The following is a 14,302-nucleotide window of genomic DNA, read 5'->3' as shown; positions in this document are numbered from 1 at the left end:
AATGGATTTCTATTTGGAAGTTCTATTATAAGGCTTTGAAAAATTCATATGCTCTATAAATATCCTGTCCAGTGTGCTAGAAAATATGAATCCATAAACGCAGAGTATGGAAAATTATATTGCTTGCTAGACTAGAAACAAAACTTTCATGACTTTTCTTCTATTATAATACTATTTATGTATCTTAACATATTATTGGGTACTAGGTAGTACAACAAATACAATTCATTTTCTTTGCTTAAAAAGTTCACCTATTTGGGGAGAAAGAGCTAGTTCAGAGGATAGGGCACTTGCATTATACTCAGCTGACCCAGGTTTGATCCCTAGCACTGCATATCGTTTCCTGAGAGGACCATCAGGAATTATCAATGAGTGCAGAGCCAGAAGTAAGCCCTGAGCACATCTACAGATTTTTCTTGCTCCCTCCAAAATCTCTGCTGCTAGAAAAAGAACATTCTCTATGCATAACTATTCTCACAAGAAACTGGAGGAGGAATGGCTTTTCTGGAAAAGCCAAGAATGTGAATGTGTGAATATGAACTCACAATTATTTTAATATTTCATCAATATTCACTTCCATTCATAAAAATCACATTATTTAAAATAAAGTTTTTCAAAGAAAATAAAAAAAAGGGATTTTTTTCACTACAAAAAATTTGACAATATGTATTCCCATGAATATTTTGGATTAGATTCTGTCCATGGACCACCTGTTACTACTAAAAGACTATTTTATACATTAAACGCAAGTTCTATTACTCTGCTGAATAGAAAAAAACATGTGAGAAAGGTCCATAAGAAACACTTCACTCCAAAACACACATGGACAATACAAACAAACCTTGAGCTGGAATAAAATATTTGAGTAAACAAACACTAACAGAAAATTGAAGTCATGAGTCCCTTTTGATGTGGGACTGTATCAAAGGTTCACTTATCGATAAAAAAGATCCAACAAAGAATATTAAAATGGTCTTGAGTCCACGTGCCTTTTGGCTAAAAGAAAGACAATAATATTTAAATACAATCCATAAAAGATATATATGTACATATATATTAGTATCCAAGACTCAAACTCTAACAACATGTTAGTGATCTGTAACACAGGGATGTAATGGCTCCAAGTGAGATATAACAAATTTTCACACACTTTCCTCGAAGAAAAACTTTTTGGATCATTTTTAGTCAGTTATTCATAACAAGTAATACAAAATAAATTATTTAACATCTGCCTTTGAGGCAGGCCTGACTGGTGGTGGGAAAAGTCAAAATAACGGAGGTGGGAAGGTGTAATGGTGGTGGGATTGGTGTTGAAATACTGACTTTAATCAATTACTGTGAACAACTCTATGAAAATAAAATTTTAAAATAAAAAATAAAGGGCATCCTAAATTTGCCTACACGTTTCTATCAAAAAAATTAATCAAATATAAATTCTTAGTGATAAATAGACCTTCGCCATAAACCAATAGAATAAAATGATAGAATTAAAATACGTATAGTTAAATGATGAACAAGTAATAAATTTTTTAAAAAAACAATGAATATTTGAGGAGGGGAGAAGAACTTCACAAATAAAAATTCTTCATCTCACACCACAGAGACTGACACACATCAAAAAGAACAAGATCAACCAGTGCTGGACTGGATATGGAGAGAAAAGGACCCTCATTCACTGCTGGGGGAAACGTAGCCTTTCTGGAAAACATGGATTCCTAAAAAAATTTTTTTTTAAAAAATCTAGAAATTGAGCATCCATATTACCCAGCAGTACTGTTTTGGGGAATATGCCCTAAGGGCCCAAAAACACAATGCAGAAAAGTGATCTGCCTCAGATATAGAGAAAATTCATGACAAAGGAGCTGTGTACATGAAATGGAGTGAAAATAATCTCTTCAATTATGTGAGTAGCTACATGAAAAAGTGAAACTAGATCTTTATCTCACACCTTGCAGAAGTCAATTCAAAAAAGACATCGAGACTACACTAGACTCCATAAAATACATAGAGGAAAATATAGGCAGAAAATGCTTCAGGATTTGGACCTCAAATGCATTTTCACTGATATGAACCTATTGATAAAGACAAAAGAATTAAAAACTAAACAAATGGGATATATAAGATTAAAAAAAAACATTCAATATGAAGCACAATAAAGCCAATAACTCCATTAAAAATGGGGAGAGGAAACAAACAGGCATTACTATGAAGAAGATGAATCCCCAAGAGGCATATGAAAATGTGTTCATCATTACTCATCAAGCAAACACAAATTAAGAGGGCAAAGAGATAACACTACACATCAGTGAGAATGGTATCAGCTTAGAAAAAAAGTCTGTGTGACAGGAATATGGCACTCCTGGTAGGAATGTGGTCTAATTTGCCTTGCACGAGGCCGACCTGGATTCGAATTCCAGCATCCCATATGGTCCCCTGAGCCCCGCCAAGAGTAATTCCTGAGTGCAGAGCCAGGAGTAAACCCTGTGCATCACGGGGTGTGACCCAAAAAGCAAAAAAAGTACATAATGAATGCTCAAAGATATTAAATATATAACATTCATAAAACTAAAAACAGTAGTTAGAATTTCATTATGTTATATGCTTATATTAGAAAATAAAAGAACTGACTGGTTTTCAGCCCAATAATTGGCTAGGTCAGGGAAATGAGAAATATGCTAAATAAAACCCAGAGAAATAAAAAATAATTTGATGATAAATAACAGAAGTTAATGAACAAGGACACAAAGCTGTAATAGAGAGAATCCATGTTCTATTCCCAAAAGATGATTGTCTGAAAAGATAACTGAAAGACTGTAAAGCTAACAATAAGTTTTACAAGTCTAATAAATGGAGATGCCTTTTTTATTGAATTACCATGAGATGCAGTTGCAAAACTTTCATGTTTGAGTTTCAGTCATACAATGATCAAACACCCATCTGTCCACCAGTGCACATTCTCCACCTCCGATGTCCCCAGTATATCCCCCTGTTTCAACTCTCCCCCTGCCTCTAGGGTAAACAATTTCCCCCATACTCTCTCTCTACTTTTGGGATGCCTGGTTTTTAATTCAAGGTATGTGTTTCAACTACTATGCTCTACCATTAGCCAGTGGTACTAAAAATGATTCATATTTTACTACTTTATTATTAATAACCTTAATCTTTATTAACCTTAACCTTTATTATTAATAACCTTAAGGAATAAATGCAGTACATATGTGACTCATATAGTTGAAAAATATTAGTGTTCAATATGTATAAAAACTAAAATGCAGTATGTGACTCATATAATTGAAAAAACATTAGCATTCAGAATGCATAAAAACTTAGTAAATCAATAATAAGAAGACTAACTCAGTATATGAATGGGCAGAAGGCAGGAGCAGGCATATCCCAAAAGAGAAAACATGAAGCACCAATAACCATTTATGAAGAAATGGAACTTATGAAGAAATGGAATTTATATTCAGCGGAATATAAATTACTACAACTCAGCACAAACAACGACACTGCCCTGTAAGAACATCCGTAAGTGGTATGACTCAGAAATTCTACCATGACACCTGATACAGCAATGTTAATAACAGCAAAAAATGCAAACATCCTCTCTTCATCAGCAGCAGAAAAATAAACCAATTATTGTGGCCTGCTCACAATGGGATAATACATAACAACGAAAAAAGTAAGTATAATTGTATGAATCAGAATGATACTTGAACTAAGAATGAAAAAAAAGTACATATGACGGATATAAATTTTATGAAACTCAAAATAGGTCAACTTAAATATATCATTTAGGTTGGATGGCAAGACACAAATATATCATAAAAAAGGTATGTTTGCAATTAGTAAATATTGATAAATCACTTTCTTTCATCTGCTATTCAACTATTCATCTTTCATTCAACCTTAAGTAGACATAAGAGATCCACTGCCAGTCTTACCTGCAGAAACACTGAGGGAGTTCTCCTTGGCCATATAAAGGAAACAAGAATGGAGTATTGCCATAACGTCCAAGACACTGAAGGAAGTTTTTGGTAGCTTTGAGACCATCTATGGTACTGCTGCCTGTTTCTGATGCCATTGCAATGGAATGCAGGACAAAATATTGGAGATTGGGGGTTAAGTTTTGAGTTTTTAAATATTCAGAAAATGTCATCTTCTCATAGGCTATGAAAAGAAACATGATAATATGTTAATTAAAATGAGAATCAAGATTCAATTTATTTCTATTTTAGTGAAACAAAATAACAGAGCTCCCGGCGGCCGAACACCTCCAGAACCTAGCCCACAGCCATATTCAAGGCCCCTCTCCACACGTTTGGAGGAGCCTCACACATGAAGGTACTGGCAGAGGAACCTAGGTGTGTTGGACCCGGGGCTGAGACCTCCAAGCCTGCTCGGATCGGGACTGGGCCTACTCCGCCCAGATTTCCTATTTCCCAGTAGCTAGGCAGTCACGCTCAGGGACTGCCCCCAGCCCCATATAATCCCATCCATGACCAGCATTGAGAAACTTAGAAGAAAGCTCCCAGAAGCACTTGTATCTTATAGCCTACTTCTCCTCTAGGAGAACCTGGCAAACTACCAGGAGTTTCCTGCCCACATAGGAGAGCCTCGCAAGGTCCCCATGATGTATTAATATGCCAAAACCAGTAACAAGCTGGGTCTCATTCTCCTGACCCGGAAAGAGCCTCCAATGCAGCATCGTTGTGAAGGACGAGTAAAGAGAGGCTTCTAAAATCTTAGGGCTAGGACAAATGGAGATGTTACTGAGACCACTCGAGAAATATGACGATCAACGGGATGATGATGATGTCAATGATGATGATGATGATGATGATAAAACTATTCGAATTAGAGAAAGGTGAACAGAGACACAGAGAGAGAGAGAGAGAGAGAGAGAGAGAGGGAGGGAGGGAGGGAGAGAGAAAGAGCAAGAGAGAGAAAGAATACGTTGAAGAAAGAACATGGGCTTTTCCAAAGCAGGGTAGTAAAAACAAAAAAACAAATTTAACTTTTCTTGTGAATTAATCAATTTGCCAATATTTTTCTTTTAACTGACAGAAAAGAAATATCATGGACATCTATCTGTCATCTCTGAGTAATAGTGATATATCAGGGCTTGTTCATTAAATAGGTAGCAAAGAGGCAGAAGGATGCATAGAGGAAGGGATGCATGAGGATAACTTCTTATTTACATTTGATGATAACCATTATTGTGTAACCATCTCTTTGAGTATATCAAAGGAATATTTTGTTAGCACTTCAGTTAATATATTTCCTCCTTACTAATATTTTGATAGTATAGATTGGATAATAAATTATCATAGAAGCATTACAATTTATGTGCTCCATTCTTTTGTTTCATTTTAATTGACCATTAAGGGCAGGAAGAATTTACCTGTGACTATGCCAATACCTTTATCTAGAGTTTCAAGAATTATTTTTGCCTACGGAAGTTGGATTTAATTTTTTTCCAGGTTTAGTTGATTTATGTAAAAAAAATACAAATGCGCACGTGGGAGGGTGCAGTGATTTGTGTGTTGTGTTCGAGGGCTCTCGAGGCGGCACTCTCTCTCTCTTGCCACTCCCATTCAGTGCTCTCGAGCCGCTGTGTATTGGACCGATCAGGACGGCTCCTCCTTGTGCTCTGCTTCTGTGTGTGCCGCTGTGCTCTCTTCTGTCTGTCTCTGTTTCTGTCTCTGTAGTCTCTCCTCTGGTCTCTTCCAACCTTTCTCTGTCTGTCATCTTTCCTCTGGTCTCTTCCGATCTCTCTTCTTTTGATCTCTCTCTCCGGAGTCCTTCTGCTTCTCTCTCTGGAGCCCCACTCGCTCTTACTTCTCACTTGCTTTGTGCTCTTTCTTTCCCCTGCTTCTGGCTCCGATGATTCTCTTTTGCTCTGTACTCTGCTTCTGCGTTTTTTCCCTGCTTCTGTGTCTTCTCCCTTCTCCTGTGTCTTCTCCTCTTACTGTCTTAGTTTATATAGCATTCAAATAGGGTGGTGACACAAAGGTGGGTTGAATATTAACAAATCAACAAAGAGGGGTAAGACCACTCCTCCAGGAGATTAACAAAATCTCATCTAAGGAGATTACTCCAGATTACTATCAGATCCACTTAAGGGGGAGATCCCATCCAGGGTGTGTCACTTTCTTCTTATTTTCTAGTAATCCACTTAAATAGTTATAGCAAGTTTACTTCTAATATTTCTAGCAATGTCATTCTGTATGAGCACAGTAAGAGATATATCAGACTTAAAGTTTGTTTCTTCCTGAGGACATTCACTATATGTTCCAGACCACAGTCCTCAGGCCAGGTTAGTCTTCCTAACCCCAGCAGGTCCTAGTCTCGTTATTACTTTTGGATCATGATAGCATTTGTCTATGACCATGCTCTCAACTTACTTTGGCCTGGCCCATTCCGATGCCAGGGTAGCTCACAGCTTCTCCTGGGTCCATTCCGTCCCTTGTCGGGACCCTGCTTTTGGGGTGCTAGGAACTAAGGGCAACTAAGTTGGGAAAGCAGATGCCCAGGAGTAAATACTTCTGGAGTCAATCAGCTCCCAAGTTACAAAGCATAATATTAACTATCTTTCTATGTCCACCCATAAATGATACTGCTTTAAGGTAAACTAAGTTCCCTGTGGCAAGGCTGAAAGGACAAATCCAATGTTATCCTATAGATTTATTCATTTCTTTTTTTGTCAAAATACTTCTAGAGTTTTGGGTCTTCAAAATGGAAAATATTCATGGTGTGTAAAAAAGCATGACACACAATCATATGATCTTATTGATGATTTTATTGACATAATAGATTCTTAGTTGTGTAAGTACAAAAAAAGGGACTATTAGAACACTATTAGAGACATATTAGCTTATGTCTGTTTTCTAATTCTTGTTGTTTTCAGTCTCCTACTATGTACTTTTAAAAATTTGGTGTTTGGGGGCTTGAGTGGTAGCACAGCAGGTAAGGTGTTTGCCTTGCGTGAGGCAGACCTGGGTTCAAATCCTAGCATCCCATATGGTCCCCTGAACACCGCCAGGAGTAATTCCTGAGTGCAGAGCCAGGAGTAACCCCTGTGCATGGCCGGGTGTGACCCAAAAAGCAAAAAAATATAATAAAATTAAATTAAATTAAAAGTTGCTGTTTTGAAAAAATGCAAAAATAATTTAAAAGCTGATAAAGAACATTGGATGAATTGGGGATAGGAGAAAGTAGAAATAATCTTACTATCCAAACTCAAGACAAAAATTATTAAGCTTAAATGATAATTTTTTTAAAAAAAACAAAACAGACAACTTGAAAAGCATTAACTAATCCATTAGTCATTACAACAACTATCTATTATTAGAAATTACCTTATTTCATTACCTGTAAAACTGAAGATTAGTGCCAATAATTGTATTCGGAATATTAAACATAAAAATGGCATTTTGGTGAGAACAATAGAGCAATATCTGAATTTTTAAAAATGTAAACTCTTTTTAGAACTGTGACTGAAAGAGAAGAATGTTTGTGTGTGTGACTAATGGAATCAGGCTTAGTTACCTTATAATCAAGTTTAGAAGGAATTAAGTATATCACACAATGAAATGAATTAAAGTCGAGAGTAAAAGCCATGTTTCTTCTAATCCAGTTACTTTCCCCCCATATCCTATAACTTCTTTAAAAAATATTTTAATTAAAGGACCATGATTTACAAAGTTATTAACAGCTGAGTTTTAGGCATACAATATTTTGACAACAATCCCACCATCACTGTCAACTTTCCTCCACTAGGATTTCCATAATCCCTCCTGCCTCCCCCGGTTCACCTGCCAACTAACAGCAACATTTCATCAAAATGAATAAAAACGCCCAGCCAAGCATTTCTCCAATGAAAAAAATTATACTATAGCTGTAGAACAAAGTTATTCAGCACTTGATATGCAGCTACAGCAAACGAGGAAATTAATTTTAATTTTAGTTCATTTAAATAGCTACTAATTATTAATATCTTACAATATAGTGCAAAGTAAGAATGTATTTTAAAAGAGCAATCAATGAAAGAGGTAACAGGGGCACAAGTCAGGGGTTTCAGACACGCTGGTGCTATAGAGCTGTGGTATATCTATTTATACGAAGCACACAACCAAGAAAACTGAAAGCATGAGAACCAAACTACCACAACCAAACATAAAAATTTGTCTGTCAGGGAGGCAGGTTAGTGGGGGTGGGAGGAAACCTGGCGACACTGGTAGAGGGAAATCGACACAAGTGCTGGGAATGTAGTAGGACCACCGTATGCCTAAAACTCAACAAAGAATCGTGGTACCTCAATAAATTTCTTTTTAAACAAAAAAATAATAAAAAGGGAATCAAAGCATGACTATAGAAGAGCAAGTAGGACACACACACGAATCTCGGACCCAAGCAACTTGCTGCAGTGACCACTTTCTCTTAGGCCACTCCAGATGGGAGCAGGTGCCGTCCCTCCGCCTGCCCCCTAGGAATCCTGGCAGCTGCCATCTTCTGGAACTCAGATAAGCTCCGGGTATGAGGTGGCGGTGGCCGCAAACACCAGGCCTCACAGGACAGGGGAGGAGTCGGCCCTTCTCCTTCCCCCTGCTCCGATGGGACTCTGAGATGACGCCCACATATGGCAACCGTCTACTTAAGCTCCCACACGGCCATGATCCAGAGACACACGACGAATCTCAGAACAGAGCAACTCGCTGCAGAGATCTCTCTCGATCCTGTAGCACTGTACCATTGTTGTCCCATTGTTCATTGTTTTGCTCGAGTAGGCACCAGTAACGTCTCCATTGTGAGACTTGTTAACTGTTTGTGGCATTTCAAATATGTCACAAGTAGCTTGCCAGACTCTGCCGTGCGGGCGGGATACTCTTGGTAGCATGCCGGGCTCTCTGAGAGGGGCGGAGGATTCGAACCCGGGTCGGCCACATGCGAGGCAAACGCCCTGCCTGCTGTGCTATGGCTCCAATCCCTCCAATTATTAAAATTTTAGAATTCCTAGAGTGAGTGGCCACTCTTGCAGCTGCGTGACTTTATATTTTATCCATAACAAACAATGCAAAATAAATTGTTTGGCTTGGTTTTGGGCCACACCTAGGAATCACACCAGTGATTCCTCAAGAATCACTGCAGGAGGTGCCTGGGGGACCATATGTGGTGCCTGGGACCAGGGATGGAATGCAGGCTGGCCTCAGACACGGCAAGTGCCCTACCTGCGGCACTATCTCTCTGAGCTAAGTTATTTCATTTTGTAGTATTGATTAATACTTCCTTTGTAAACATTCCACTATATAGAAATACATTTTGTTTATTCATCCAAAAAAAAGAAGAGCAAGTATATCATAACAAAATTAGAGCAGAAATAACTAGAAAACACAATTTAATGAAAAGCTACCTTGATATTCATCGGGATGTTCCTCATACTCCATACAAAATGTAAGAAACTTCATTAACATGCGCTTTTCTACCATAGACAGTTGTTTGCTGTTAAAGACATCTGCTCGGGAACAAGGAACCTATAAAAAACATAATCTTAACTTAGGAAATAGTTCCTAGGGATACAAATACTTTAATTCACACTAATTGTCTCAATAATTAAAAGGTGGTTATTATTTCCAGTTTATGTATGCTATTTTATGCTCCCTTCCATCAATTCTAATTACATCTTTGTTATTACCATAAAATTAACTTATAAGCTCTGATAATTTTTGCTAAGCTGTTTCCTGTACCACTACGAAAATATTTTCCTGAGAGTGGAGAGATAGTACAGTACATAGGGCACAAGATCCCCACCATACCATGTAGTTTTCCAGGCCCAGCCAGGATGACCCTGGGAGCAGAGTCAGGAGTAAGCTTTTAGGAAGCCAGCTATAGCCCAAGCCCCCCTCCAATCACCAACAACCTGTCATCCCAAATTGGAATAGATGATAGTGCAGATATGAATACTGCCTGAAATTAATACCTTTAAAATGACAAAATCAAGCTGAAGAGTAACTTGAGAAACTAACACTAAAAATTTGAAGTGGGCAATCTCTTACTATTTACATTTGTAAATCACCATGCTAGATTATGTACAGCTTTACCAGGAAAATAAAATTATCATTTGTTTATTCTTTTAAATAAGCCATAATAACATAAGCACATATACAATTATAAGATAAGATTAGCACAGTACCTGTTCCACTCTTCCTTCTCGAAATGCAAGTATCCTGGTGATATTTTTGAACTCTGCATATCGACTGACATTAGATTTGATTAGAAGATCAATTAGCAAACCCCGAGAATACAAAGCCTGCATAAAGAAAATATGTTCAGAATAAAATAAAAGGTGAGATAGTGGGGAAATTGATAAACACTACCTAAAGATTTATAATTTTATTACCTTAAAATTATTTGTACCTTTGATAAAATCCAGTATCTATTTATGACAAAAAAACTCAACTAAACAGGGGTAGGAGGAATCTTCTTAAAGATATTATTGGCCAATGATTACAAGCACACAGCCAGTTTCATCCTAATGGTGAAAAACTGAAAGAATGCCCTCTGAGATCAGGTAGAAGAGAAGGATGTGTACTCTCTTCACTTTTATTCAAAATAACATTAGAAGTCCTGGTCACAGCAATCAAGAAAGTAAAACAAATCGAAGGGGAACAAATTGGAAAAGAAGAACTCAAATTATCACTATTTTCGGATGATATGATGATATACATAGAAGACCCTAAAGAGTCCACAAAAACCTCCTAGAAACAAGAAACCAATACAATAAAGTGGCCAGTTACAAAGTTAATACAAAAAAAATAGATCACATTCTTATATACAAAAAATAAATTGGAGGAGAAAGAAATCAAGTAGTACATCTCATTTAAAATAGTATCCAAAAAACAGCAAGTATCTAGGAATCAGCTTAACAAAAGACATGGGAGATCTATACCATAACTTCAAATTGCTTAGAAAGAGATAGAAAAATAACTGATGAAATGAAAAAATATCCCATGCTCATGGATTGAAAGAATCAATATTATTAAAATAACTATCCTTCCTAAGCTATTATGTAGATTCAATGCAATATCCATCCAAATTCAGACACCATTCTTCTAGAATCTATAAAGATCAATAAAATTTATATGGAATTAGGAAAGATCACGAATACCCAAATCCATACTGTGAAACAAGAAACTGGGAGGTATTTCATTATCTAATTTAAAACTGCATTATAAAGATATTAGTGATCAAAACTGCATGGTACTAGAATAAAGATATGTCCCATGATCAATGTTTCAGAATCAAATACCCATAATAAAACTTCATGCATATGAGAGCTAATTTTTTTTTTTGCTTTTTGGGTCACACCCAGCGATGCTCAGGGGGTTACTCTGGCTTTGCACTCAGGAATTACTCCTGGCAGCGCTTGGGGGACCATATGGGATGCCGGGGATCAAACCCGGGTCGGCCGCGTGCAAGGCAAACGCCCTACCCGCTGTGCTATTGCTCCGGCCCCATGAGAGCTAATTTTTGATAAGGGAGCTGAGAACATAAAATGGAGTAATGATAGTCTTTACTATCTTTAGGTGGTACAGGGAAAACTGGATAATTAAATTAAAAAAAATTAAATCTGGATCCATATCTTATACCTCACACAAAAGTCAATTCAAATTGGATCAAAGATCCTGAGACATGACCAGAAACTATAAAGTACAATGAGGAAAATATAAGCAGAACGCTTCAAAATTTGGAACCTCAAAGGTTTTGTTGTTTTTGCCAAGGGTATCCTCAAGGAACTGATACCCTTGACAAAAACAACAAAACCAAACATAAATAATTGGGCTACATAAAATGAAATAGCTTCTGCATGGCAAAAGAAAAAAACCACTAAAACTAAGACAACTAACTGAATGGGATAAACATTTGCATTCAACACATCAGAAAAAGGTTTGCTATCTAAAGTACTCAAAAAGATCAACAACAACAACAAAAATCAAAAACTATCAAAAAATGGGGAGAGGAAATGTCTCAGAAGAAGACAAGTACTTGGCCAGTAAGCATATAAAAAATGTTCAGTATCACTTATCACCTGAGAAACTCAAATTAATGCAATAACATACCATCTCATACAAGTGAGAATGGCACATATCAAAATAAGTAAGAAAAATCTGTTGTCGGGGATGTGGTGAAAAAGGAACTGTTATCCACTGCTGGTAGAATATTGTTTGGTACAAACCCTGTGGAAAACTATATGGACAGTTCTCAGTAAACAAAGAATTGAACTGCCATATGAGTCAGCAATTCCACTGTTGGACACCTACCCCCAGGACATAAAAATACTCTCCCAAAAGGACATATGCACACCTTGCTGCACTCAGTACAATATCTAAGATACAGAATCAATGTAGGTGTTCAAAGACAAATGAATGGATTGTGAAGATGTGGTAGACACAATGGAATACTATGCAGCTACAAGGAATGATGAATTCATTCAATTTATGCAAGCTGGTTGGAAGATACATTGACTGAAGTAAGCCAGAAGAAGGAGGATCTCACTTATCTGTGGCATAGAAAATAATGGATGAGGAAATGTCCTATAGTCAAAGGGGAATGCCTGGATGCCCCTTGATTCTAGTGTTGAGAGAGGACAGAGAATAAACAATATCACGGGGGAAATTCAAGTGAATGGGAAGTAATGAGAGAACGGGCATCAGGGCTTCAGTTACACTGGTGATACGGGTGAGTGGTATCCTTACACCCAGAAAACAGACTCAAAAAACTGAAAATATGAGATCTAAGCTGTAACCACTGGAACATTGTAATGTGCCTATCAAGTTTACAGGCAGGGGATGGGGCAGACCGGATTATTCTCTGGGCAGAAGATGTCCCAGTCAATTGGGCTCTGGAGATAGGCCCGTATCTACTAGAAGTGGGAGGATCAGCTGTCTCCCTGCAAACCACCCAGCCCCCTGCAGTGGGAAGGGCCAGATGGCTCTGGACGTCATATCTGCCCTCTGATTGTTGAAGGCCTCTCGGCCAGCCTTTCAGGATAAGACCTCCAGAGTCAGATGGGAATAGTTTCCACGAGAACCGGTCCCAGTCTTGTTCCCACCATGAGCCCCTCTCATAAACCCCGAATCCTAAATGCTGCTGTTTGACATCAAACCTCAGCCCTTGACTGGTTGAGTCATAAGCCTATCTGGGGGAAGCAGTGGCGTTCAAGTGGGGAAAAGTACTAAGCTCTTGAAACTTTTACAGAAACGGCTTGCCCGAGGGCATATTCACCCCTTCTGCAGCCCCTGGAATACCCCAGTCTTTGTCATCCACAAGATGTCCACCTGCAAGTGGCAATTATTACAGGACCATAGCACTGCAGCACTGTTGTCCATTGATTTATTCATTGATTTGCTCACGCGGGCACCAGTAATGTCTCCGTTGTGAGACTTGTTACTGTTCTTGGCATATCAAATACACCATGGGTAGCTTGCCACAGGCTCTGCCATATGGGTGGGATATTCTAGGTAGCCTGCTGGGCTCTCTGAGAGGGGTGGAGGAATCAAACCCGGGTTGGCCGCATGCAAGGCAAACGCCCTACCCACTATGCTATTGCTCCAGTCCTATTACAGGACCAGAGAGCCACTAAACAAACCATGAGGCTTTGGGACTCCCCCCCAAGGAGGCCTCCCCTTGGCCTCTGCGAACCCTCAGAGAATTACCCTAATTGACATTGATATTCAAGATTTTTTTTTTCCATTCACCTACATCCACAAGATTGTCAGTGATTTGCTTTCTCTTTACCTGTGTTAAATTTTTCCCTTCCAGCCCAGCGCCCTGAATGGGTGGTTTTGACACACGGCACGACCAACAAGCCTACTATTTGTCAGGAAGTGGTGAGACTTTCACATTTACCATTACACGGATGATCATTTGTGGGGTCCCACACATTTAGCCTCTTTGGAGAAGGCCTGTTCCTCTCTGTACTCCCATTCTTGCCTTGGCGGGCCTCACAATCTCCTCAGAGAAAATGCAGATGAGTCACTCAATACAATTAATGTTGGGGGGTCTGAAATTACCCTCACTTCTGTTCGGCCATTGAAACCCAGATTGATTTTCCCACAGAAACTGACCCTGGTGCCCCTCCAGAGCTGTCAGGGGAAATCTCAATTTGCTCTGCCCCTGGTAAGGCATTCCTACCAGCATCCTAACCCCCTTGCTTTGATCTCTTGACAGGTGTTAAGTCCCCACCTCACCTCCTTATCTAACCCCAGAGGCAAAAGAAACCCTACTGGTAGTAAATGCTACA

General features: G+C 38.5%; 1 protein-coding gene across 1 annotated transcript in view; it reads right to left on the bottom strand.

Moving 5' to 3' along the window:
• The window catches only part of CHM (CHM Rab escort protein), a 139,373-nt gene that overhangs the window by 69,649 nt on the left and 55,422 nt on the right, over window positions 1–14,302 (bottom strand). Inside the window, exons 6-8 of the mRNA XM_055121783.1 lie at window positions 10,193–10,309; window positions 9,413–9,533; window positions 3,945–4,170 (exon numbers count right to left, since the gene is read on the bottom strand). Coding sequence (XP_054977758.1) covers window positions 3,945–4,170; window positions 9,413–9,533; window positions 10,193–10,309 — 464 coding nt within the window. The remainder of the gene's footprint in view (window positions 1–3,944; window positions 4,171–9,412; window positions 9,534–10,192; window positions 10,310–14,302) is intronic.

This window comes from Sorex araneus, chromosome X (genome assembly GCF_027595985.1).
Source record: "Sorex araneus isolate mSorAra2 chromosome X, mSorAra2.pri, whole genome shotgun sequence".
NCBI classification, from domain to species: domain Eukaryota; kingdom Metazoa; phylum Chordata; class Mammalia; order Eulipotyphla; family Soricidae; genus Sorex; species Sorex araneus.
The sequence above is the reverse complement of the archived record's forward strand: the minus strand, read 5'-3'. Positions and strand labels throughout refer to the sequence as shown.